This window comes from Pomacea canaliculata, linkage group LG1, assembly GCF_003073045.1.
Source record: "Pomacea canaliculata isolate SZHN2017 linkage group LG1, ASM307304v1, whole genome shotgun sequence".
NCBI classification, from domain to species: Eukaryota; Metazoa; Mollusca; class Gastropoda; order Architaenioglossa; family Ampullariidae; genus Pomacea; species Pomacea canaliculata.
This window is the reverse complement of record NC_037590.1, coordinates 12,309,295-12,335,013: the sequence shown is the minus strand read 5'-3', so window position 1 is coordinate 12,335,013 and position 25,719 is coordinate 12,309,295. Positions and strand designations below refer to the sequence as shown.

Sequence of the window (25,719 nt, the reverse complement as noted above, 5' to 3'; positions counted from 1 at the left end):
AGGATTTGAGCAGCAGGTTCGACGGAATTATGAAGAGCCGTGTAGGCAGAGGTCAAGAGCAAACAAATTGAAGAGAATGACAAACAATCAATAAACAATGTGTCAAAGATTCTGCCATTACAACCTGTGGTGTGCAAAGCAGAATACGTGGGCAGAGATTTCGACTGTTTCTCTCATTATTTGTTTTTACAAAAATCTTGAACAAAATATTATATTAAGGCGCTAAAAAGGTCACTTCTAAAGCTTTGATGACCTTAACCTCTTAACCTCTAGTACGATTTTACTCAATTTTCTTTGTCAGTGATTTCCTACAAAAATAAAATATTAATGCGCGAAAGAAGCCACATCTAAAGCTGTCCTGCTTTTTTCCAAACCATTCAATGATTCATTCACGTCACCTGAATTAATGCCTGTGGGTTTGTCATATGACAAGCTGTAGTACAGTGGGAGGATGCTAGACAGGAGTACGGCGTGGCCTTCATACACAACAAGGTCGCCAGAGACGTCATCAGCTGTACACATTATCCAACAGGCTGGTCTCCATACGTGTCTCGGCTCAGCCCCACAATCACACAATGGTCTAAGTATTCGCTCTAACTTCCACGAAGTGAAGGAGTTTTACCAACAACAACACAAGGTTGTGAAGGGAGTTCCGTTAAAGGACATCATCGTTGTACTCGGTGACTGGAATGCCCAGGTCCGCCCAGACGCCTACCAGCAATAGGCAGGAAGGTTGGCAAATGTAGCGAAACGGACGATAGCGGTACCAGAGTCCTTGAATTTGAGCAGAGCCAGAGACTCCCTTAGCCAACACCTTACACCACGACAAGAAAGCGATCACGGCAGTCATCAGACGGATAGGTTCATACTCAAATCGACTATCTCCTGCTGTCGAGATTATTGAAATCCAGTATCAACAAGGTTAGACAAGTACGTGTCCAAGCGCTGATATAGGTATCGACCAGGACTTCTTGTAACGAACCTGAAGGTAAGAGGGAAGCAACTCTCAAAAACCGATCACCCTCCACCCCTGTGTTCGCTTTAGTCTTGGGAAACTGCAAGACTCAAACGTTGCAGAAGTTTTCAAGACCAAAGTTAAAGGAAAATTTGCCGCGCGGAACCTTGTGGAATGTGATGTCGACACCCTCACTGGAAACATAAAAGAAAATAGTCCAGGAGCTTTGAAGAGAGATAAGAAAAGCCAACCTGAATCAGGTACCAGATACAAAAAAGTGAACTATGCCATCAAGAAAGGGCGAAAAGCAGCTAGGGAGAACTTGATCGAGAGAGCATGCCGGGACACAGAGAATGGAATGGCACGAGGTCACAGCTAAAAGGCATATCAAGTACTAAGGACCCTCTCTAAGATAGATCACTAGAGGATCTCAGTCAAAGACAGCAATGGTCTCCTTCACACAAAAAGCAATGCTGTACTCAATTGATAGACTGTGTACTGCAAGGACCTGTACAATTTCCGTGTGAAGACCGATGCCAATATCCTTCAAAACAACCAGACAGGAAGCAGTATATCTGCAGACCTGCCAGTCTTACGGGAAGAGGTCGAAAGAGCTGTGCACTGCATGGAGGAAAGTCGCCAGACGTTGATAATATGCAATATCAGTGACACTCACAGGACACCAGGAACCTCTACTTTCAGGCGACGAAAGATGGTCTTTGGCCAAGTGACCCAGTACGAGACATCGTCTATTATCCTTTATATCATGCAGGTAGTCGACGCTGCGGTAGTCACAGGAAGAGCTGGCTGACGAAAGTTAAAGACTGGACTAGCCGTCCTGTACAGGACTGCTGACTATCGTCCACAACAGAGTGGTAGGTCCTGTCAACTGCCGCGTCTATGCTCCCCACACGACAGGTACCGGTACAGGGACGACTGACTGACTGATGTCATATCATCGAAAGGGATAATCAGCTTTATATCAGTGTGACATCAGACCTCATATCGAGTCAAGCACAGGAAGAAAAGTAACGAACAAGCAACAAATAATGACAGTCGAACAGCAAACACCGAGGATAGAGAGTGGAAGTAAGGATGATGCTGACTTATCGAATGAATAAAATAGATTGATTGATTGGTTTATGTGCATATAAAATAGATTATCCCAGGAGTCAGAAACTTGATCATTTTGATTTTTTTCTTGTGTCAGTCGTGTGTTTTTGAAGGAACCGTTTTTCTGTATGTGAAGAGTTTCAAGATGATTACGGGATTAACCACGGACAGTGCGTGCAGAGATGGTGAGGCTGTAAAATTGTGCAAACAAGTGGCTTTTGCCACTCACTGATGCATTACTATGCGTTCTAAATTATACTACTGTTACATTAAAATGGAATTATTTATTATTCAATTTATACTATTGTTCCATTAAAAATAGAATTGTTTAGCATTTAATTTGTAACAGAGTGGTAGCATGCATGATGTGAGTAGTAAACGTTCTACCACACACTCAAGCAGATGTAGGAAGAAAGCTGGCAGATGTATTTTGCTGAAGTGGTCTGAACGAAATACCACAGCTGCACTCCTCTACAGTAGGTTACAGGGTGGAGTCGTGGGCGGAAGCTGTCTTTCCTTTGTTCTGTAGTGTCGCTACTGATCATGTCTCCAGCACGTCTCGTGTCAGCTCCGCCTTTATGTACACCTCGCAGGGCTAAACTTCTCGTGATTCTCATGTAGGTCCACTTTAGTCAGCACCTTTAATTGTAGTCTATCATCACAGAGCACATTTGCTGGTGCTGCATTGCATTCTTCTGCCTATAGTAACTATAATTCACGCAGGGTAGTCACAAACTACTCTTTACATTTTTCTTTGGGATGTTAGAAGGAATGGAGTTAGCTAAAAAATAGCAATTTTCAAATCAGTTTTATAAGACTGCGTAAGGATTGCTCAGTGAATAGTCTTTCAGTATAGTACATGTATATGAAATCACGTTGTAAAAATATTCCCAGGGACTCTTGGAATGATACTAAGATCTCCGATATTTACCAAACGGATTATATGAATAATGACAGTTCACAATAAAACTGTATCAAACGAAAGGGACGTAACGTAGCACGAATAACAGTAAAATATAAATAGTAACAACCCACTAATAAATCATTGACTATAAATCCTATGACGTTCTCAGATGATGGAATTTTACCCGTAAAGGGCATTAATACAAGCAGATAACAATACTTTTATATGGACAAGGGGATGATAGGAGTCAACATTGTGATTTGGTAGGTCATAAGAATTTAATTGATACTAAGGGGTTAGGTACCGAAGTTGTAGTATTCACCAACGATTTTTTACTTCTTGTGTTTGCTGTCATTTCACACAGAAACTAATGCCTGCAAAATCTGCTGTTATGACGGCTACGGTGGATGTTTGCCAACTGGAACGTCTCTTGGCTTTCGAGAACCCTGCCACAAAGGTGTATGCAATGAAGTGAGTGAAGGGTGTGAGGAGATTAAAATTCTTTTACTTCTCTGGTGAAAAAGTGTACAATGTGTCTAATGCTGAATGTTTTGACCATGGATCAACATCGCAGAAGAAACAAAATAGTATAGTGTTTAGTCTGACTCAAACTATCTAGACATCTGGTATGTCCATCTAGGATACATAACTGAAAATTTTTCTAAACTAGAGGTCGCGTGTAAAGGTCGCAACATATTCGCGATTCTACTGGTGTAGTTTCCATTCTATCTGCAGAAAGGAGAGTGCGTGCCAGAGAAGGATGATCCTTGCGGGAATGGTATCTTAGACAAAAACGAAGAATGCGACGTAGGAAAGAGCGTCGTGAAAAACCAAGATAAATGTTGTAACAGAACTTGTCATCTCAGAGAATCTGCACAATGCAGGTAAACTAGTTTTTTGTGTCTCCACGTAATAACTTTTCGATCATTTGAGATAATATTCCAGTTTAATTTCATTTCTCCCATCCAAGCTGGTATTTCAGGAATTTCTATAATTATCATTTAGACCAGTACTTAAAACATCTACGCTGGTCACGCAGCAGTTGCTGGTAGCACGTACTAATTAATGCCAAAGGTAAGAGAAGAAATGCAACGGTTGGGTTCAGTTACTCGCATACCAGTGAACAGTGACGTTAACCACTATGGCATGCAACCCTTGCGTCTTTTACCTTTTAAAAAGAACAATCAGTAACAGGGCATCTGAAATACTCATTCTGTTCTGGGCGTTTACAGTGGTTCAACAAACCGTGCTGTAAAGACTGCAAAATCGCGCCAAAAGGAACTGTTTGTGAGGATAACTTTAAACTTCTGTGTATGGAGAGCGCAAAGTGCGAGTATCCTTTTGTTGTTTTAATGAAATGGACAGTTGATAATGCAACAGACCTGTATTAGCGGACTGCTGGCAGAAGATTTATTTCCAGTTAACTGCTAAAACGAGGTAGGTGTTTACAAAGCTTGTGGTTTAGTCCCATTCATTGTCTAGGTTCGCCGAGACTAGCAGCGGACTTCGCAAGAGGCTAAGCGTTGGTCTCGGCAGACAGCAATCCACCTAAACACGTCCGTAATTAAACCTAAAGCCTCTCCCTTCACCCTGTACTCGCAAATGTCTATGTCATATTATAAGTCAAATACTAAAGTTTTCATGTATGATAATTTTGATTAATTTTTGTCTGATTTCCTCTGCACATTGATTCTTACGACGAAGCAGTGGTGTGTTGTGAGCAAAACATATTTGCAGTTATTTCTGATTGCATTTTCGTCTGTTTGATTTTTGCCTCATATTGCTCCTTCACGGTTGATGAGTGGCGTTTCCACTGATTGTCCGTCTGCTGTGCTCAAAGAGAATGGAGCAGTTTGCATAGGAGAGTATGTCATGTCTTTTATACCGCTTTTTGCATACATAATTCTTATTTTGTTATGAGGTTTTTTTAAAAAAATACAATAATATTTCTACTAAATTTAATAGAAGTATAAATAGTGTTTGAAATTAACATTATAAATCTGAGAAATGCATAGACATTGAAACCAAAAGTACAGCGTCATTGGCTTCAAAATGCAGTGCAACCGATCTCTGGTAGACACTAACAACTATCTTCTAGACCTAACACACAGACTGACAAATGAGTTGCATGTTTGGATGGAAATAGCAAGAACCAAGAGACAATCAGTACAAAATTGAACAGCAAATCAGACTTCTTTTTAGACTAAGAACAATGGAGTTTAGTTGTATCACTTACTTTGGAGCTATGTCATCAAAGATGGCAGATAGACGGCAAAAATCCAAAAAGAATTGCAGTAGTGACAACAGGCTCTGGCACATCATAAAGTTTCTTCGAAGCATTGAATTATTCATTCTTCCCTGTGAGCGCGAAATATTAGGCAAAGAAAAGAATGACATAACATTAAGATGATAAAAAAAATGTGGGTCCTAGGAAATGATAACTCCATTGTAACTAAAATCAAAATAAACAAAAATAATACAACACAAGAGAAGATGAAATGACAATATACACAATGTTATTTGTGAGTGAGGACAAATGATTTGTTTTCCTTTTATTTCAGAGGCCAGTGTATTAACGGCAGATGTGTTACCAAGGACTGTAAGGAGCTTGGAGATAAGAATAATCGGCGCTACAGGGCCTGCATGTGTGATAACGGTAAGTTCTTAAAACTGCCCTGAGAATTAATTTTATTAACACCAAGCTCGTGTCTTGGCATCGTCTTGCCTACACAAACAAATGTTTACTTTATTACTAAATACTAATACCAATACCAATACTAATACTAATCATCATCATCATCATCATCATCATCATCATCATCATCATCATGGTCATCATCATCATCATCATCATCATCATCATCATCATCATATATTGCCTTCTCCAAACCTTCAAGAGAGGCTCCCAGTGCATTACAAAAACAAAAAAATACAATAATGATATCAATCACTAAGGGTTTAAAGTCTGCAGTTTTGTAACAGAAGAAGTATGCGTTATTACGAAGTATTTGAGAAAATCCATTGACCAACAGGTAGAACAAATACTATTTTCATTGAGAGTGCAGTCGACGTCCTGTACACGCACTGTTCTTTGAGTCTAAACACGTAGCAGAAAATACAGTGACTAAACACGATTGGTAGATGAAAAAGTGTGTAATGTGCTTAAGCAGACCTAGGCAAACGCCGGCTCGCGGGCCGGGTCCGGCCCGCCTCCTGTCTCTGACCGGCCCGCCCGCTGGCCCGCCCGCCAGTATATATACTATACATATAGTATTGGGTAAAACTGAGTTAACTATATTAGTCCGGCCCTCTAGAACCATCCCAATTTCTCATGCGGCCCCTTGAGAAAATTAATTGCCCACCCCTGTTCATAAGGCTCAATGTTAGGACCATGGATACAAGTCGCAGAAGAGACAAAATAGCAAAGACGTCTGATGTCTGTTCAGTGAATAGTCTGTCAGTATGGTACAGGTATATGAAAGCATGTTGTAAAAATATTCCCAGGTGCTCTTGAATGATATTAAGATCTCCGATATTTACCAAACGGATTATATGAATAATGACAGTTCGCAAACTATATCAAACAAAAGTGACATAACCTAGCACGAGTAGAAGTAAAATTTTGCTATGATAACAAGCCACTAACAAATCCTTGAATATACATACAATGACGTTCTCAGCTGACAAAATTTTTATACTTAAAGGGTTTTAATATTAGTAGATAACAATATTTTTTGTGGACAAGTTTTCGATATGAGTCAAGATTGTAAATTCAGTAAGTCATCAGAATTTAATTGATACTAAGGGGACAGGTTCCGCACTTGCAGTCTTCGACAACAATTTTTCCCTCCTTGTGTTAGCTGTAACTTTACTCAGAACTGATTATGTTGTTTATTCCAGTGATCGATGCCTGCAAACACTGCTGTCAGGAGGACCTTGGCAACGAGAACTTACGGCGAATGTTTGACAACAGAAACGCCTCTTGGCTTTCGAGAACGCTGCTACAAAGGTGTATGCAATGAAGTGAGTCACTGGTTAAGACAGTGTTATTATTTAATGGTAAAAACAAATTGTGTAACTTGTTAATATTTTTTCAGACGGACTGATTGTATATGTATAATTATATATAATTCTGCATGTCGATCAAGGCTACGTAAGCCTGAAAACTTTTCTAAACTTAAGGTCGCGTGTAAAGGTCGCAACATATTCGCGATTCTACTGGTGTAGTTTCCATTCTATCTACAGCAAGGAAAGTGCGTGTCAGAGGAGGATGTTCGTTGCGGCAATGGCGTCTTAGACACAGAAGAGGAATGCGACGCTGGAGAGGAAAGCTTAAAAAACCAAAATAAATGCTGTAACAGAACTTGTCATCTCAAAGAATCTGCACAATGCAGGTAAGCTCGTGTTTTAAGTATCTCCACGTGCTAACATTTCGATCATATGAGATAATATTCCAGCTTACTTTAATTTCATTCCCATCCAAGATGGTATTTCAGGAGTTTCTATTTCATTTGGACCAGTATTTGAAAAACTATGCCTGTCTAGCAGCACGTACCAATTAATGCCAAAGGTAAAAAAAAAAGAAATGTGATGGTTGGGTTTTAGTTATTGGAATGCGAGCGAACAGTGAAGTTAACCACCATGGCATGCAACCCTTGCGTTTTAATACTGTAAAAAAAGAACAACCAGGAACAGGGCATCTGTAAATACTCATTGTGTTTTGGGTGTTTACAGTGATTTTCAACAAACCGTGCTGTAAAGACTGCAAAATCGCAAAAAAGGAACTAATTGTGAATCTAACTTTGAACTTCCGTGTATGGAAAGCGCAAAGTGCGAGTATCCTTTTGTTGTTTAATCAACTAAACATTTGATGATAACAAACGCCTTTCACTTCACCCTAGACCCGCAGATGTCTGTCATATTATAAGTCAAATATTAGTTTTTATGTATGATAATTTTTATTCATTTGTCTGATTTCCTCTGCACATTGATTCTTACGACGAAGCAGTGGTGTGTTGTGAGCAAAACATATTTGCAGTTATTTCTGATTGCATTTTCGTCTCTTTGACTTTTGCCTGCATACATTTCCTTGACGGTTGATGAGTGGTGTTTCCGCTGATTGTCCGTCTGCTGTGTCAAAAGAGAATGGAATAGCCTGCCATGGAGAGTATGTCATGTCTTTTGTACCGCTTTTTGCATACATAATTTTTATTTTGTAATAAGCTTTTAAAAAAATACATTAATTTGTATTAAAATTAATAGAAATATAACTAGTGTTTGAAATTAACATTATTAACCTGAGAAATGTATAGAGATAGAAACCGAAAGTACAGCGTCATTGGCTTCAAAATGACATTTTATTGTCATAAAAGGATGACATGTCATATGACTGTTCAATAGAAGAGGGCTTGATACAAGTGACCGAGGTGCTATACAGCACCATGCAGTAAACCACAGTAAACCTCTTTTCAAAACTCTGCTGGAGGTGCTCTGCCCTCTGTCGTTTTTACTGCTTAACTTTATCTTGGAGAACATTATGCAAGAAACCTTCCATGATTTTCTTTATTGGTTGTAAGACATGTATCAAGTTAGTTTGCGCTTTGCAGTGCAAACGATCTCATGGTAGACACTAACAACGATCTTCTAGACCTCACTCACAGACTGACAAATGAGTTGCATGTTTGTATGGAAATAGCAAGAACCAAGAGACATAAACATTACACATTTGCACAGCAAATCAGACTTCTTTGTAGACTAAGAACAGTGGAGTTTAGTTGTATCACTTACTTGGGAGCTATGTCATCAAAGATGGCTGATAAACTGCAAAAATCCAACAGAATTGCAGTAGTGACAACAGGCTCTGGCACATCTTGAAGTTTCTTCGAAGCATTGAATTATTGAAATATTAGGCAAAGAAAAGAATAAGAATGACATAACATTAAGATGATAAAAAAATGAGGATCCTAAGAACTGATAACTCCATTGTAACTAAAATCAAAATAAACAAAAATAATACAACACAAGAGAAGATGAAATGACAATATACACAATATTTTTTGAGTGAGGAAAAATGATTTGTTTTCCTTTTATTTCAGTGGCCAGTGTATTAACGGCACATGTGTTACCAAGGACTGTAAGGAGCTTGGAAATAAGATAATCGGCTGTACAGAGCCTGCATGTGTAATAACGGTAAGTTCTTTAAACTGCCCTGAGAATTAATTTTATTAACACCAAGCTCGTGTCTTGGCATCGCCTTGCCTACACAAACAAATGTTTACTTTATTACTAAATACTAATACCAATACCAATACTAATATTAATCATCATCATGATCATCATAGTCATCATCATTATCATCATCTATTGCTTCTCCCAACCTTCAAGAGAGTCTCCCAGTGCATTACAAAAACAGAAAAATACAATAATGATAACAACCACTAAGGGTTTGAAGTCTGCAGTTTTGTAACAGAAGAAGTATGACTTATTACGAAGTATTTGAGAAAATCCATTGACCAACAGGTAGAACAAATACTATTTTCATTGAGAGTGCAGTCGTCGTCCTGTACACGCACTGTTCTTTGAGTCTAAACACGTAGCAGAAAATACAGTGACTTAGCACGATGGGTAGATGAAAAAGTGTGTAATGTGCTTAAGGCTCAATGTTAGGACCATGGATACAAGTCGCAGAAGAGACAAAATAGCATAGACGTCTGATGTCTGTTCAGTGAATAGTCTGTCAATATGGTACAGATACATGTATATGAAAAATATTCCCAGGTGCTCTTGGAATGATATTAAGATCTCCGATATTTACCAAACGGATTATATGAATAATGACAGTTCGCAAACTATATCAAACAAAAGTGACATAACCTAGCACGACTAGAAGTAAAATTTTGCTATTGTAATAACCCACTAATAAATCCTTGAATATACATACAATGACGTTCTCAGCTGACAAAGTTTTATACTTAAAGGGTTTTAATATTAGCAGATAATAATATTTTTTGTGGGCAAGTTTACGATATGAGTCAAGATTGTAAATTCAGTAAGTCATTAGAATTTAATTGATACTAAGGCGACAGGTGCCGCACTTGCAGTCTTCGCCAACAATTTTTCTTTTCTTGAGTTGGCTGTAATTTCACTCAGAACTGATTATGTTGTTTATTCCAGAGACCGATGCCTGCAAACACTGCTGTCAGGAGGACCTTGGCAACGAGAATTACGGCGAATGTTTGCCAACAGAAACGCGTCTTGGCTTTCGAGAACGCTGCTACAAAGGTGTATGCAATGAAGTGAGTCACTGGTTAAGACAGTGTTATGATTTAATGGTAAAAACAAATTGTGTAACTTTTTTATTTTTTTCAGACGGACTGATGACATATATATATAATTCTGCATGTCTATCAAGGCTACGACAGTATGAAAACTTTTCTAAACTAAAAGTGGCATGTAAAGGTTGCAACGTATTCGCGATTCTACTGGTGTAGTTTCCATTCTATCTACAGCAAGGAAAGTGCGTGCCAGAGAAGGATGTTCCTTGCGGCAATGGCGTCTTAGACACAGAAGAGGAATGCGACGCTGGAGAGGAAAGCTTAAAAAACCAAGATAAATGCTGTAACAGAACTTGTCATCTCAAAGAATCTGCACAATGCAGGTAAACTAGTGTTTTAAGTATCTCCACGTGCTAGCATTTCGATCATATGAGATAATATTCCAGCTTACTTTAATTTCATTCCCATCCAAGCTGGTATTTCAGGAGATTCTATCTCATTTGGACCAGTATTGAAAAACTATGCCTGTCTAGCAGCACGTACCAAATAATGCCAATAAAAAAGAAATGAGACGGTTGGGTTTTGGTTCTTGGAATGCGAGCGAACAGTGAAGTTAACCACCATGGCATGCAACCCTTTCGTTTTAATACTGTTAAAAAAGAACAATCAGTAACAGGGCATCTGTAAATACTCGTTGTGTTTTGGGTGTTTACAGTGGTTTCAACAAACCGTGCTGTACAGACTGCAAAATCGCAAAAGAAGGAACTAATTGTGAATATAACTTTGAACTTCCGTGTATGGAAAGCGCAAAGTGCGAGTATCCTTTTGTTGTTTAATCAACTACGCATTTGATGATAACTAACGCCTTTCCCTTCACCCTGTACCCGCAGATGTCTATGTCATATTATAAGTCAAATATTAGTTTTCATGTATGATAATTTTTATTTATTTGTCTGATTTCCTCTGCACATTGATTCTTACGACGAAGCAGTGGTGTGTTGTGAGCAAAACATATTTGCAGTAATTTTTGATTGCATTTTCGTCTGTTTGACTTTTGCCTGCATACATTTCCTTGACGGTTGATGAGTGGTGTTTCCGCTGATTGTCCGTCTGCTGTGCCAAAAGAGAATGGAATAGCCTGTCGTGGAGAGTATGTCATATATTTTGTACCGCTTTTTGCATACATAATTTTTATTTTGTAATAAGCTTTTAAAAAAATACATTAATATTTGTATTAAAATTAATAGAAATATAACTAGTGTTTAAATTTAACATTATCAACCTGTAAATGTATAGAGATAGAAACCGAAAGTACAGCGTCATTGGCTTCAAAATGACATTTTATTGTCATAAAAGGATGACATGTCATATGACCATTCAATAGAAGAGAGCTTGATACAAGTGATCGAGGTGTTATACAGCACCATGCTGTACACTAGAATAAACCTCTTTTCAAAACTCTGCTGGAGGTGCTAAAGCTGCCCTCTGTCGTTTGTACTTCTTAACTTTATCTTGGAGAACATTATGCATGAACCCTTCCATGATTTTCTTTAATTTTTGTACACATGTATCAAGTTAGTTTGCGCTTTGCAGTGCAACCGATCTCATGGTAGACACTAACAACGATCTTCTAGACCTCACTCACAGACTGACAAATGAGTTGCATGTTTGGATGGAAATAGCAAGAACAAAGAGACAGTCAGTGCAAAATTGCACAGCAAACCAGACTTCTTTGTAGACTAAGAACAGTGGAGTTTAGTTTTATCACTTACATGGGAGACATCAAAGATGGCAGATAAACTGCAGAATTTTAAATACAATTGTAATAGTGACACCAGTAATGACCAAGCTTTGTCACAACATACAGTTTTCTTCGAAGCATTGGCTATTGCATTCTGCCCTGTGAGTGCAAAACATTAGCCAGAGAAATAAGGATTCAAGCATTGAGATAGTGAGAAATGTCACTCGCGAAAGCCACTGAAAACTCCACTGGAAGAAAATTCTAAGCAAGCAAACTACAACAAAAAACAGTAATATTTGTAATAAAACCTATTGCATAAATAAAGCAAAAGAAGAGAAGATGAAATGTAAATACACATAAAATTCGTTATAAGGAAAAATGTTTGGTTTTTCTGTTATTTCAGAGGCCAGTGTATTAACGGCAGATGTATTACCACATACTGTAAGGAGCTGGGAGAGAAGGATAATCGGCGCTACAGAGCCTGCATGTGTGATCATGACGGTGAGATCTTGAAATTTCATAGATAATTAATTGTATTAACACCATGATCGCTCTCTGTACAAGAACATAATGATACAATGGTAATATTTGGTATTGGCATACACGCCGTCCTCCGGTGGAAAGTGTTGCGATTGCACAAAAATCGCTTTGTTCAATTCATAGTATTTCATGGACTATCAGGAAAAGAAATATTACTATTAAATCACAATAAATAGCAGAGATTCGTCATGTGTTAAGAGTAAGTCTTTGTTTTATGTTAGTGGAATAATAATAGTATTTTGTGAGGACGGTTGGTACTCAGCACCGAATATTGTGTAGCCGTGCGGTGGTCGTTGTCCGTGTGCCGTGTAACGCGTTGTGATGGTCGAGTCGGTATTTGTGCTCGCATTCACAAACTTTCGCAATGTATATTGATGTGTACATATTGATAAAGTCAGCGAAGATTGGTGGAAATGCCTGTAATTTTTATTAATGAAATTCAACAACTTTAAGAGCACAATAAAAGGTGACGCAAAATATTTTTCAACTTTGAAATAACGTAACTTGAACCACGTGCAAAATACCATGTGGTTCCCTAGGTGAATGTGTAACACCAGTTTGTGCTGAATCCGATAGTATATAACATAGCAGTTTCAAGCCACCCACTTGGGGGCCAAAGGTCGCAATGGCGGCTAGAACAAGTAATGCAGTACAGCGAGACACATTGACGCCAATATACTTAAGCGAATATTTTTTGAACACTAATTCGACGAACAATTATGTTATATGTGATTTACTTTGGTACATTTCTGCCAGTCATGGATCAGGATCATTTATAAAACCTGGAGAGAATGTTGCAGTTGATTATGATGACACTTTCCACGTTAGAACTGTTTGTGACATAAGGAATAAATATGAAGCAATTATCCCATTCTTGAAGAAAATTGCTTTGGAGAATTTTCACGAAAGAGTGGGGATAGGGCTGTAGTGTGGGTTTGCACATCTGTTCTTTTGGAAAAGTTACGTCATTTTTAGAAATCACGTAATATACGCAGTAGCAGATGAGAACATAATAAGCTCGTGATGACTGTGAAGCGTGATTGGTTGTGGTGTGTCATGTGGCGTGACTGGCCAATGGAATGTTGTTGCCACGGAAAGATCTAGACGGCAAGCTCAGGCTTTTCGCTAAAAACTTCTGGGGAGAAGACATAAAAGTGAATTCGCATCTCAAGTCTTTGCTTCCACATGTCCTACCATCAAGCCTTAGGCAAAAGAAACTCTTGAGGAAATAAAGACATCACCCCAGAGAGAGAATTAAGCCGCACTGACGTACCTGCGCGGACGGGAGAGCAACTTTCGTCCCACATTTCGTCTTGTGAGGAATCGTCCCAACCTTCTACGTATACACTCTCGTCGCGTACCGGTCAACAGAAGACCGAGGTCCTAGAACATTATTTCTTCTGCTGCGCGACGAGAGAGTTGTCCCTACGACGTTAGCCATTGCAATGTCAAGTGACAGTTGTGTGTGTGTGTACTAAATTGCCTCGTGTTGTTATTTGGGGTGATGCATCCTGAGGGCTCGACAAGCTAATTAAAAAGTGTAGATCAGCAATTTAGTATAGGCGCAAGCGGAAAATGTCGACGTGATGTGGTGGGGGTATCGATGATGTGTTAAACCGGGTGACAGAAATCTTACCCCCTACCAAATCTACGGACTCCTGCCCTTGAGTTTACGACATATAGAATAATGCCTACACTTAGCCTTCAAAGCCTGATAAAGACAAAATAGAAAATATATTTGTGTTTGCGTGGGATTTATCTATCTCTCCAGCATACAACAACGGTCGTATATGGAGAGTAGATTAGCAACATGTCCTTTTAATAAACGTATTTAAATTACAACACTAAATATATAGTTAACAGTTTTTATATCCCAATGTGGTACCTAAATTATGTGGATTTTTTGTTTGTTTGTACATATACATTTTTCCAAAATTTATTGAAAAAAATGAAAGTAAAAGTAGCACTCACTTTAATCAGAAAGGGGGAGGGGTTGACTGTATTTCACACACAAATTTTGGAGTTATTAACTTACTGTTTACTTGAGACTGAGCTTGTGTGTTTTATTTCTCTCATCACCATCAAGCAAAAGTTTGGGTTGACTACGAAATTTGAGTATCCCCAGCAAGTATTAAATATTTACTCTTCATTTTTAACCACTACCTCCCACTCCTCTACAAGTAAACATAATAAACATAAAATTAAAAGATACACGTGTTTATATCAGTGTTTTGAATTTGAACCCACTCCTTCCAGTAGCTTAGAAATAACAGCTTTTGCAAGTTTAATACCCGAAAATCTTTTCATTTTTCCACCTAAAAAATTAATGATTTTGCAATATTTCAAGCTGCATATCTCACAAAAGTTACACTGCAAGTTTGTAGAAAAAATCAGACTACAGTACATAGAGCTTACTTTGAAAAAGTGTAGCAGTGCAAAGTTAGACTGGAACAGAGAGGACTATAGAAGTCGGAACGTTGTCATCATCATGGAAGTGTCTGACAGCCAGCACCACCTGTCAAGGGTTATAGGTGTTGTAACATCGTCCTCGTCAGTCTAAGTGTCTGATTAGCCAGCACTCATTAGCCACTGGATCATCAAGTGGATAATACTGGCGGTACAAACAAAGGAGAGAATTCAAGGGGATGTATGTGTGTGTGTGTGGTCGGACACGAACTTGGCTTGAACGTAAGTGTGATCGTTTGCTATTCTGTTTGCGTTGGAACACAAGTCTGGGACGTTGTTATTACCAGTTGCGGTTCCCAATTGAGAGACTGTGGAATATGGAAGTTGAAACTTATGTGGAATAGTAGAATTAACTTTTATGTGTAGAGTTTGTATGACTTTAACGGCGAGAGAAACTTAAGTAACTGATGTGTTATGCCATGACTATTGTTATTTATTAGCTGTTTCTGGTATGTTCTTAAAGTAACTTTTTCTTGCCTCCACTTAACGATAATCAAAACTCCCGACAATATTGATTTGGGTTCACTTTTGTCACTAAGAGTTTCTCAACTTTTATGAATTTCACGTATCATGAAAAAAGTGACTTTGCATGTGGATTTGACCATACTGCAGTAACAAGAAACATTTTGCCTCCAACTCAGGCAGAATTTTGGTTTGCGTGCTTAGACAACAGAGATAAGAGGCAATTTTTTAACTACCAAGGGAACACTTTTTCAATACGTGGAAAGGCAGCGAACGAGGTAATCATGGATGGAAAGCTAAAAAAAATGCAGTTTCCACTGATTTCAAAGACTATATGTAGAAGGACAAAAAACACAGGATATCGCTTTTATGGCTGAAGCTAGTTTAAAAGCACACGTCATAAAGAAAAAAAAGAAGAGCGAGAACCACTAAAGCTGAAACTTTCTTTATAAACTCTGATATAAAAATGGCTAATAAAATTGTGCCCCAGTTTCTTTCTTTCATTTATAAATATGTGATAACATTAGTGAAAAGGACCTGTAGTTATAGCTGCATACCATGAAAACGTCCTTAAATGATCCTCAGAAGGTACTTCCAGTGTGGTCAGTCCCGTGTGAGCCCTGCATATGAAATGGAGACTAGCATTGCAAAGAGTAAAGTAATACTCATTAACAATAGAAAAGCAGAGATCTTTATGAACGGGATACGTCAGGTACGGCTCGAAGAGGTAAGCAGTTTTAAGTACTTGGGAGCTACCTTCTCCAAAGACAGCAACCTCCAGAGAAGTATCTGCTTCATGATCTCGACATTGGCAGCGGCGATGGCTAGGCTCGACAGGATCTGGCGAAGTCGTAATATTAGGTTTACTACGAAGTATAGTCTATACAAAGCCCACGTAGAGCTGATACTGACTGATAATCCAGGCATTCTTTAGGAGGCTGCTCCTGATCTCGTACAGAGAACATTTAAACCGATGACTTTGTACGAAAGCCGTTTACCACAGGCGTAGGACTTCAGGAATCCCTCCTTGCAACCGTGAAGCGAGGTAGGCTGGTCTGGTTTATACATTATAAACTCAGTGGGTTTGTCCATGTAGCTCGCAACGATACCTTGTCAGAGTCTGTCTTTAATGTACAAAGGAGGGTGTTCAGCGTGCGGTGGACAGGGCAAGAACGTGAACGAGGGGACTGGTCGTCCTGTGCAGGATCTGCTCGCTGTGGCCCAAAGGTGGAGGGCTTTGTCAGCTGCCGTGTATATCCAGACGCTCGCTCCAACGACTGGTACGAGTCAAGGGATGAAAGACTGAGGACTGTAGGGAAAATGTTTGGAAACAATACAAAGCTCAGATGGCATTCCCCCATGTTACCTACATTAGTTAGTTAAGGTTAGTCTCGCGTATCGTGTTTCTCGGCCAGCTCATGCAGCACTCATTCTGTCTGTTACCAGCTTCTGTAGCCTGCAAGCGCTGCTGTCTGGAGGTCTTTGACAACGATACAAATGGTCCGTGTTTCCCTACGACCGAAACACTTAGACCTGGACAACGCTGCTACAACGGTGAATGCGATGAAGTGAGTCGTGCAAAGTGATTTTGTGTTGATTAATGATTTCAATCTACGAAGATTGCCTTAAAAGACCGTGAGATCGGAATCATTATTATGATTTTTTTTTTGTTGCTTTCAGAAAGGAGAGTGTATTCCATCGGAAGGCCTTTTTACTGTCCGGCTATTCAACTTCTTCAACAATTTGGATTTTGACACTCTCGGTACAGGCCAGATTTTCTTCTTCGAAAATGTGAAAAACCTTCTATTGATATATTTTTCAAATAACAGAAATTTTCTGTTCAGGTGTTTAATTCTAAGTTTACTGTAAGACTTATGAAAAGGAGTCATTAGACACTCAAATACTTATCCAGGTTACGACGCTTGTATGTTTTCTTTTTCTATAATTCTTCTGTAATTGTGAGCAATATTAATGTTTTTTTCGTGGTGTCTATAAAGGCTTAGCACATGGTTGATCCCATTTAATGTCACATTTATTTTCTGCACAATCATCTGTCCTTCGTGGCTTCAGTTTCTCCCTTGTTTGTATGTGGAGGGTGTAACTGAGCAGTGATCGATCTTATCGCCATTTCTACGTGCCAGACACGTGATTGATTCCACTGATGTTGTGATATTGTGTCAACGTCAGCTGACCTTATGCAGTGTACCAAATGTCACTTATGTTGTAGTTCGTCTGTGTGTGAGTGTGTGAATTGCCCATGTGATTGATTAAATTGTGCTGTACTCTATTGTTATTCTCACCTTTGCAATGGTTCCCTTCAAGTGTTTGCTGTATTCTGGATGCAGGCCAGTGAACTACTTGATGTTGTCTGAACATTTTGTTCCTTGGTCTGTTTAGTGTATCTATTTCTACTTTCTATCAGGGATTGATTGTTACACTTTGCAAGTCCCTGAAGTCTTAACAGGGCTCAGTAACGTGGGTGTCCTGTTACAAACTTTTGCTGTTAAAATATGATAACTGACATGGACCTGTATTCTTTTCTGCAAGTTCGCAGACCGGTGTTTCTTAAAACCATACTGAAGTGTTCTTGTTTTTCTTAAACACAGATATGAATAGATACCTAAATAACATACTAACTCTGTAATTTGGAGCTCCTTACACACAGCCGTTGATGAGATATTTACTTCAAGAGTGCTCGTTTTACACCTGGAATCATTTCCAGGTGCCAAATCTCACTCCAGCGCTGGACAGCGGTGTCACGTTAGTTTTTAGTTAAGCCACTCGATGTTGTTTTTGTTTGTGATACACTCCAGTAAGATTCAATCAGACCAATTTCAGTTTCATTCTCCACAATAAAGCAATAGTTTTAGGGACACGAAATATTTTCTAAAGCCTTTAATGCATTAAATTATAGTTATAAAAGTATAAAATATTTTTAAATGTACTTTGAGACCCCAAAACATCTAAATTATGCGATGAAGTGAAAATACTCGCCATTGATTTTACTTCTGTTTCCGCGAGAGATGATTAGATGCTGGCAAAATGTTTAGGAGAGAGGCTGAAAAAATAAAAATAGAATTTTTTAAAACTCAAGCAGCTTTGAGTTGTCGATTGAGCAGTAGGAAAGAAGAAAATGAAGAGTCAAAACAGGAAGAAAAAGCCTCTCCTGCCGCTGGCCACCAGTTGCTACGAACGTGTCAGACATTGTACACGAATATCTTTTTGTTGCTTTTTCTTTAACAAAAAAAAACTTTCCTCGCTATTATCGTCATACTGTTACCTTGGGACTAATTTAAATCAGTTTTATTTCTGAAGACGTAGACTGTATATTTTTAAATGATAGCTTACATAGCAGAACTTTAAGAAGCAAATATTTGTGTTGTCTTTTCAAAGCGGAGACCATGAAGACTAACCTCGTCATGACTGTCGTGTTTCTGACAGCACTGTTCTGGATCCCAATCAGCTGCTGCATTTCCTGCATGGTAAGTTCTGATCCTATAAACATTCCAGCTTGTCTCACATCCAACAAATATAACAACATACTCGTAGTTGAGTTTCTTAGGCTTAGTTTTTCCTTTCACTCTCTTTTTTATACAGAAACCATCAGCCATATTCTATTTTTCTCGTCTTATATATATAATTTTAGTTTTATGCACACCACAACATTTCTTACATTAAGGTGTGTATCTTAATACGCTCATAATAATCTTTACATTATCAATTTGGACTCATTGTGTTGTATGATCTTTTGCACAGGACGGGAAAAACAAAAAACCCGCACCTAAGAAACCGATGGTAATTGCGACAATCTTAGTTTCCTATTACCTTTTTGCTGGTCTTTGCGATGAATAAAAGAAGTATTACTAAAGACTCCCTAACATCAATGTTAGACTGTATAATACAACAGTAAATGGAACGATACAATTAGAGCAAGACCATTTATCTTCCCGCTTTTAATGATTATTTCAATCTTTTCTTTAAACGTCCTCGTCTTCTGTTGAATGTATGAGGCAGGTAATATTTTGTTCTTTTAAGGCACGCAAAAAACCACCCACTAAAAAAATGTCTTCGTCCGTGGATCCCAAGTCTTATGAAATGAGGAATGTGAATCCGGCAGGATCTTCAGTCGATTCCGGCAGGATCTTCAGTCGATTAGACAGGATCTTCAGTCGATCCGTCCGCACAACCGTAAGGTCCAACGCCTGCCAAACGCCAATGAAGGGATGTGGACAAGAATAAAATAAGTCCATCAGTACTGTAAAAAACAGTATTAACACGAAATATTTCAAAGTCTGGCCTAACACCGACAGACTAAATAAGATCTAAAATATTTTGTCTTATCGGATGAAAGACTATTACTTTTTAAAATATCACAAGTACACACCGAAGAATATAACATTTCTTAAATTACATATTTAAGACTTGTTTCTATAACTTAACACTGTTTTAAAGAAGCAAATTAAATCCAATGCTTTTAAACAAGCCGCTAGGAAAGATGTACTGACAAGGCTGAAAGTATACATCGAGTTTTATCTCACACAAAAAATTAATTTTAAAGTTTAAAATTGTTTTTGTGCACAGCGTTTCTATGAAATGGATTATCTAAATAGATTTAATGCCTTTCTTTTTATTAGTATTAGCTCGTTTCAGTTTGACTTGGTTCGTTGGACTGTATTTAAAAACAATTCTAGCTAGTGTTCGTACACATGGCGCTGGACACTGAACTATTTAAAAGTAAGAAGTATATCTATATCTAGATATTCCCACAGACAGATAAGAAAACTACATTTTCAATGTAGCTCATTGTGATATATTTGAAATTCGTTATTCAGTAGTTAAGACGGATTTGAACAGTTTCTTTACTCAGACAAGGAAATAAAACATTTTAAAGGAAGAGTAAATATTCAGAAACTTTTTGTGGAAAGATTGTGTGCCTTCCAGTTGTTACGCGGAGTAAAGAATGATGGAAGAGATTGTTTTGACATCTTTTGACGTTGAAATTTTGTAAACTGTTTTAAAGAATTATATACAATGCTTTTAACAAGATCGTAGGAAAAATGTCATGACGAGACTGAAAGTATAGCTTAAGCTTTCGCAAAAAAACATTTGTTAAAAAGTTATAAAATTGTTTTGCGCACAGTGTTTATAGGAAACGGGAAATCTAAATAGGTTTAATGCCTTTCTTTAAGTGTCAGCTCGTTCCAGTTTTACTTGTTTCATTGAAATGTATTTAAAAACAATTACGGCTAGTGTTAGTACATGGCGCTATTTAGATAACAAAACTTCATTTTTCAATACAAATTAGTTTATTGTTAATATATTTTAAATTTGTTATTTAGTAGTTAAGACGTATTAAAAATGTTTCTTTATTCAGAAAAGGAAATAAAACATTTTTAAAGGAAACGCAAATATTAAGATTTTTGTGTGTGGAAAAATGATCATCCTGCTAATAGTTAAGCGCAATAACGGACAATGGAAGATTTTTTGACATTTTCTGACGTTGGCATCTTGTAAAGTAAGTAAACTCAAACTGAGACATGAGCTGACGACACTCATTACTGAAATGAGCAGTTAACGAAACACTGACGTTAAAATAAAATATAGCTTGAAAAAGAATTCAGTAGCTTCCTGTTGGTTTTATGTCTGAGCAGACAGAGATAGGTGCCTCAGTAACATGTCCAAACCACCTTGCATGTATAGTCAGGCATAAGGACCGACATTTGCAGTCATCAACCGTCCACGATAAGAAGAAACGAGTTTGTTTCCCCAAAGTCTACATTTAGTATTAGTACGAAACTAAAAGTCCCAGCTCTGATGTTCCTTCATTAGATGACGTCATCTTTGGGACGTTTCTATCGATCAGACGATGATGTATGTATATTTCCCAAACCCCGGAGATCATGAAATTTAAACTGTGTGTGGAATTAAGTTTCTAACATGCTCATTTAATTAGTTGCCTGTAAATACTAGTTTTCTTTTTCTCTCTTACAGTGAATACGGATACTAAAATTAATCTGAACGACTCAACGAAACGATTGCCGGTCAAAGATGGTTTGTTCTTTGAAACTTTTGATTTTACTTCAGTCCGTCGTTCTACACAAAGTGATTGCGATGGAAAATAGAAAATTACAAGTAGAAGAAAGTAAGTTGTGTGATTTGAAATACACACTAGTTGTCAAGTTATAACTTCACTGACACAAACACAGTTATTATTACAATCTAAGTCATTTTAATTAATGCTTTGATTTAAAATCTCTGGCCTAGGGTTCATGTCGCTGACCTCACTATTTCGAATAAATACACGGTTCAGTTGAAACAGATCTAAGTTTTACATTTTATAGCTATTGTTTGGATATCATTTGTTTTGCCCATGTTAGAAAGACCAAAAATGTTATGTTGACTCGTCACTCAAGGAGTTGCTAGAAAATGTTCAAAAGAAGAATAAAAATCTGTAAATAATGAAGTGATGTTAAGTGTTATAAGGGGTAGGATAGGAGCAGACAATTCTTGTTTGATTCTATTCCTGCTCCTGTTACTACTCGCACACATAGAGGAGGGAATATGAGTAAACTTCTACTTTGATGAAATTGATTTGTAAAACAGATAATCTACACAAACAGCTGTTTCACTACGAGACCTTGAAGAAGTCGGATATTTCTCTGCACGTCCGCCACCATCGGGATGTTGACACTGGACACGTAACGGCCAGAACTTACGTCACGTTCTTCACACTAGGAATGTGAGAGACAAGTTACAAACATATATTTGTATTTGGAAAATATGTAACACATGCCAGGAAATTGTCAAGTTGAGAAATATTATGATCAAAGGAGAAAATGTGTGAAGTAGTTTTTAATAGTTACAAAGCTCTATTTTGATGATGTAAATTAGCGTGTCTGTGAGTTATTAGCGACCTCTCTATGTGTGCACGAACAAAAGCAGTTTTTCTATAATTATTGGCTACATAGGGCAAAAAATAAGAAAATCTTAGAGATGAATTCACTTCTGTTTTTCTCAGGAACTTCAGTATGGTTTTAAAGGCAGGCTCTCCTGTAGTGGCCCCTGGACTTAGAGCCTATACTGTAGACAGGAACGGCAAGTATGAGCCCCTTCATGTAGACTCCAACGATTTCCTCACAGGACATTTACAAGGTTTGCTTTTTTTCCCTATATTTGTAAAACTGCCTTGAATCGTCTCGGAAACTAGTAGAGTAAGCATTGTTTGTTAACAGTATACTACTTCTGTATTACAAAACTCAAACACAGTAAGTGTGTAAAAAATATCTATATATCTTTGGTCTGTTGCTTTTGTGTGATATTTTTCCAGGCACTTTGCTTTTAAAAAATATTTTTTTACTCGTCGTTTCTTGCGACACTTTAGTTTCTTTGTTTGTAATGTATGCTTAGAACCATATGGCTATCACTCTTTAGAGGAGAGATGGATATAAACACTTTGTCAGAGATTTGATTTATAACACGAATTGTGTTACTACAATATTGCATGGTAAGTTTGAAAAAAACGTCTGGATTATGTATGAGTGGAGCATATTAACATAAAAGATAAAAGTGTTGCTCATTGCTGCAATGCATGAGAGATTTATCATTCGTGGGATATAAGAAATTATCTTACAGACAGAAACAGGTCGCATTAATTTTTTAACCAATGAAGAATAATTTATTTTCCCATTTTTTCTTCAGAGAATGAATCTATACATGTGTCTGCTCATTATGAGGAGGACGTTCTCTGCACAACAATTTATTTCCCAAATGAAACTTACTTTACTGAGGTACTATTTGTAATAACTGTTTGATGAAGAATGAAGTTTACAGCTGTAAATGACTAATCATGTGTTCTGTTGTTCATTTTGTTTTCTTACATTTTCTTTTTAATGACACATTTTTAATCGAGAAACATTCACACAAATATGACCAAAATCTTAAGTATAAACTTTCATTTATTTACTTGTTCATTTGTTTTCACCAGCCGTCGTGGAGACACCTCCCTTCATCAAGTGGGTGGGATCTGATTAGTTACAGGCTTTCTGATGTCAACTGGAATCATACGGGTCCTTTTTCCGATCCAATAACATTACTGTATGTAGCTTTCTATAACAATGATTAACAGAGATGATTAACAATGATTTGCCTTAATTTCACTTTGGTGGAAAGCTTCACATTATCCGTTCTGAATTAATGTTTATGTATGTTTTGGAAGATTACATCTATGTTTCTGATTCATAGTGTATTAATAATTGTATGAACAAATTTATAATTAATTTATTACTAATAAATAGATTCAGTAGAAATGCTGTTGTGCGGCTTCGATTTGGAATTTCAGGCATTGTGTCACATACGATAATCTTAAGATAATCTGTCGATAATGTATCACTCGCACTATTGTCTCATAATAATGGAAAGGATGAATTTCATTTCTATAATGCTGTTCACGTCTGAAAAAAACATTCATCCCAAATTCGTGTTACAATAGATGTAATAATTTAAACAATCGATGCTGACGTCAACAGCAAATGAGATAACATTGTGTAATATACCAATGTTTTTATATCTACAGGCAAAGAGAAGAAATACTATCAAAGATTAGACACTAAAACATATTCTTCATCAACTATTGTGTATTATATATTTTCCCTGTAATATGTTGGTTTCTCAGTCTTTCGGAATGGGCTTAAAGGCTTTACAAATCAGCTGTCCGTATTCGTATTAATAATAAACGGATAGTAGAGAGCTACGATTGAAGGTCCTGCAGATATAATTTGTTAAACTTCTGACAAACCATTGCTTCATCTTTGCTTACAGCCAACGACCGTCTTCAGACGAGTCAGTTTCAAGCGATGAGCAGCATCAGAGATGTAAGTGATGACATCACATTTTAAAATTTAAGGCAATTTTTTTTTCATTTCTAAGACAAACTATTTTTGTACAAGAATGATGAGAGAGCCAGTTCTTACTGAATATGCACGACTTTTCTGACTGTAATCTATTATCGATGGAATCAAAATAGGAATCGAAGCTACTTTTAATATTTTAAGTAAGATATGTTGCTAACCTAGCAAACACAAACCATTGTGATATCTATAACATCTTTTTAAATAATCAGGGTTATGTCAAGAAATGCACGACTTATTTACTTAATCAAAACAGTTATGAAAATTACATCATTAATTTTCTACAGTCAGCAGAATCAGACAAAAACGACAGAATAATGTCTTAAAGAAAAGGTGTTCCTTAAGACTGGTTGCCGACTATTCGTTTTACAGAGAGCATGCCAAGTTTAGTGCTTCTGAAGCTATAAAGATAATGGTAAGTAAATTGAACACTCTGGTTGTTGATTGCACGGATTAGGCTGATACAGATGGTGGTGATACTGTTGTAAATGTGGTACGAACAATTTTAACTGTCCTTTTAATTCTGTCGTCGTTTTGTTCATGAAGCTTTTCTTTAAAACTTCTATTGAAACAAGGTACTGTTCTTAATACGAAACCTTCCAAATTTCAGAGAGGCACTTGAATTCATGAGTAACCAAAAAAATTAAATAACTAAACACGTATTCGAATTTTGTCTGAACACATGGAAAAACAGGAAACACTAGTGTATATTTGACTCGTAAAAGCCACTCGAAAAACGCATATCAAGGTCCAAGGCATTACATATAAGGACGTGCAACACAGTTATAAGTATAAATCTACATAAGACGTGAATGTTTTACCACCTGTACCAATGACATTGGAAACAAAATCACCTTAGGAGAAACTACGAGTTTAACCACTTTAGGCTTTTCCAGTTTCGGCTCAACGCTTTCTGCAGGTTGGATGTGTATTTTTATGTGAATGTAAGGAAATGCTCGCACATTGATATATAAAACATAAACTATTGTCGCAGGTGAGCTCTATTGCAGAGGTGAACCGAATATTCGAAGATACAAAGTGGAAAACTTAGCGGAAAGCCTTGGCTGGGGCTTTGTGATCAAACAGGTTTAAATGACATAATTTTCTACACGTTGTTGTATCTATGAACAATTTAAGATAAAAGCCTTAAAATATGGCAACCTTTTACATCAGCAGTTCCTTTATGGGTCTTTAAAATCCTCTGTTGTAGATGATGCGAAAGAGTTGTCTGGGGTCATATTTTGATCAGAAAGGTCAAATAGAGATGGAATCAATGGACTAGCTCAGAAGTATTCATCCATGTCTTCTTTGAGTAAAGCACATTTATATGCTATCAATCTTGTGACAACATATTTTCA

The 25,719-nt window shown here is 37.4% G+C and overlaps 2 protein-coding genes across 2 annotated transcripts in view; both read left to right on the top strand.

Annotated features, from left to right (window-relative positions):
- Positions 1 to 20,529, top strand: part of LOC112559083 (disintegrin and metalloproteinase domain-containing protein 17-like) — a 117,288-nt gene extending 96,759 nt beyond the window's left edge. Inside the window, exons 16-24 of the mRNA XM_025229999.1 lie at positions 10,481 to 10,629; positions 10,962 to 11,063; positions 11,334 to 11,396; positions 12,391 to 12,488; positions 16,902 to 17,023; positions 17,136 to 17,217; positions 18,849 to 18,937; positions 19,212 to 19,250; positions 19,491 to 20,529. Coding sequence (XP_025085784.1) covers positions 10,481 to 10,629; positions 10,962 to 11,063; positions 11,334 to 11,396; positions 12,391 to 12,488; positions 16,902 to 17,023; positions 17,136 to 17,217; positions 18,849 to 18,937; positions 19,212 to 19,250; positions 19,491 to 19,694 — 948 coding nt within the window. The 3' untranslated portion in view covers positions 19,695 to 20,529. The remainder of the gene's footprint in view (positions 1 to 10,480; positions 10,630 to 10,961; positions 11,064 to 11,333; positions 11,397 to 12,390; positions 12,489 to 16,901; positions 17,024 to 17,135; positions 17,218 to 18,848; positions 18,938 to 19,211; positions 19,251 to 19,490) is intronic.
- Positions 20,530 to 21,315: 786 nt separating this feature from the next.
- Positions 21,316 to 25,412, top strand: LOC112560256 (ADAM 17-like protease). The gene is made up of 9 exons (XM_025232004.1): positions 21,316 to 21,326; positions 21,447 to 21,597; positions 22,059 to 22,194; positions 22,474 to 22,607; positions 23,154 to 23,242; positions 23,440 to 23,549; positions 24,273 to 24,325; positions 24,649 to 24,776; positions 25,356 to 25,412. The coding sequence occupies exons 2-9, from the start codon at positions 21,504 to 21,506 to the stop codon at positions 25,410 to 25,412; spliced, it is 801 nt and encodes a 266-aa protein (XP_025087789.1). The 5' UTR covers positions 21,316 to 21,326; positions 21,447 to 21,503.
- Positions 25,413 to 25,719: the final 307 nt, after the last annotated feature.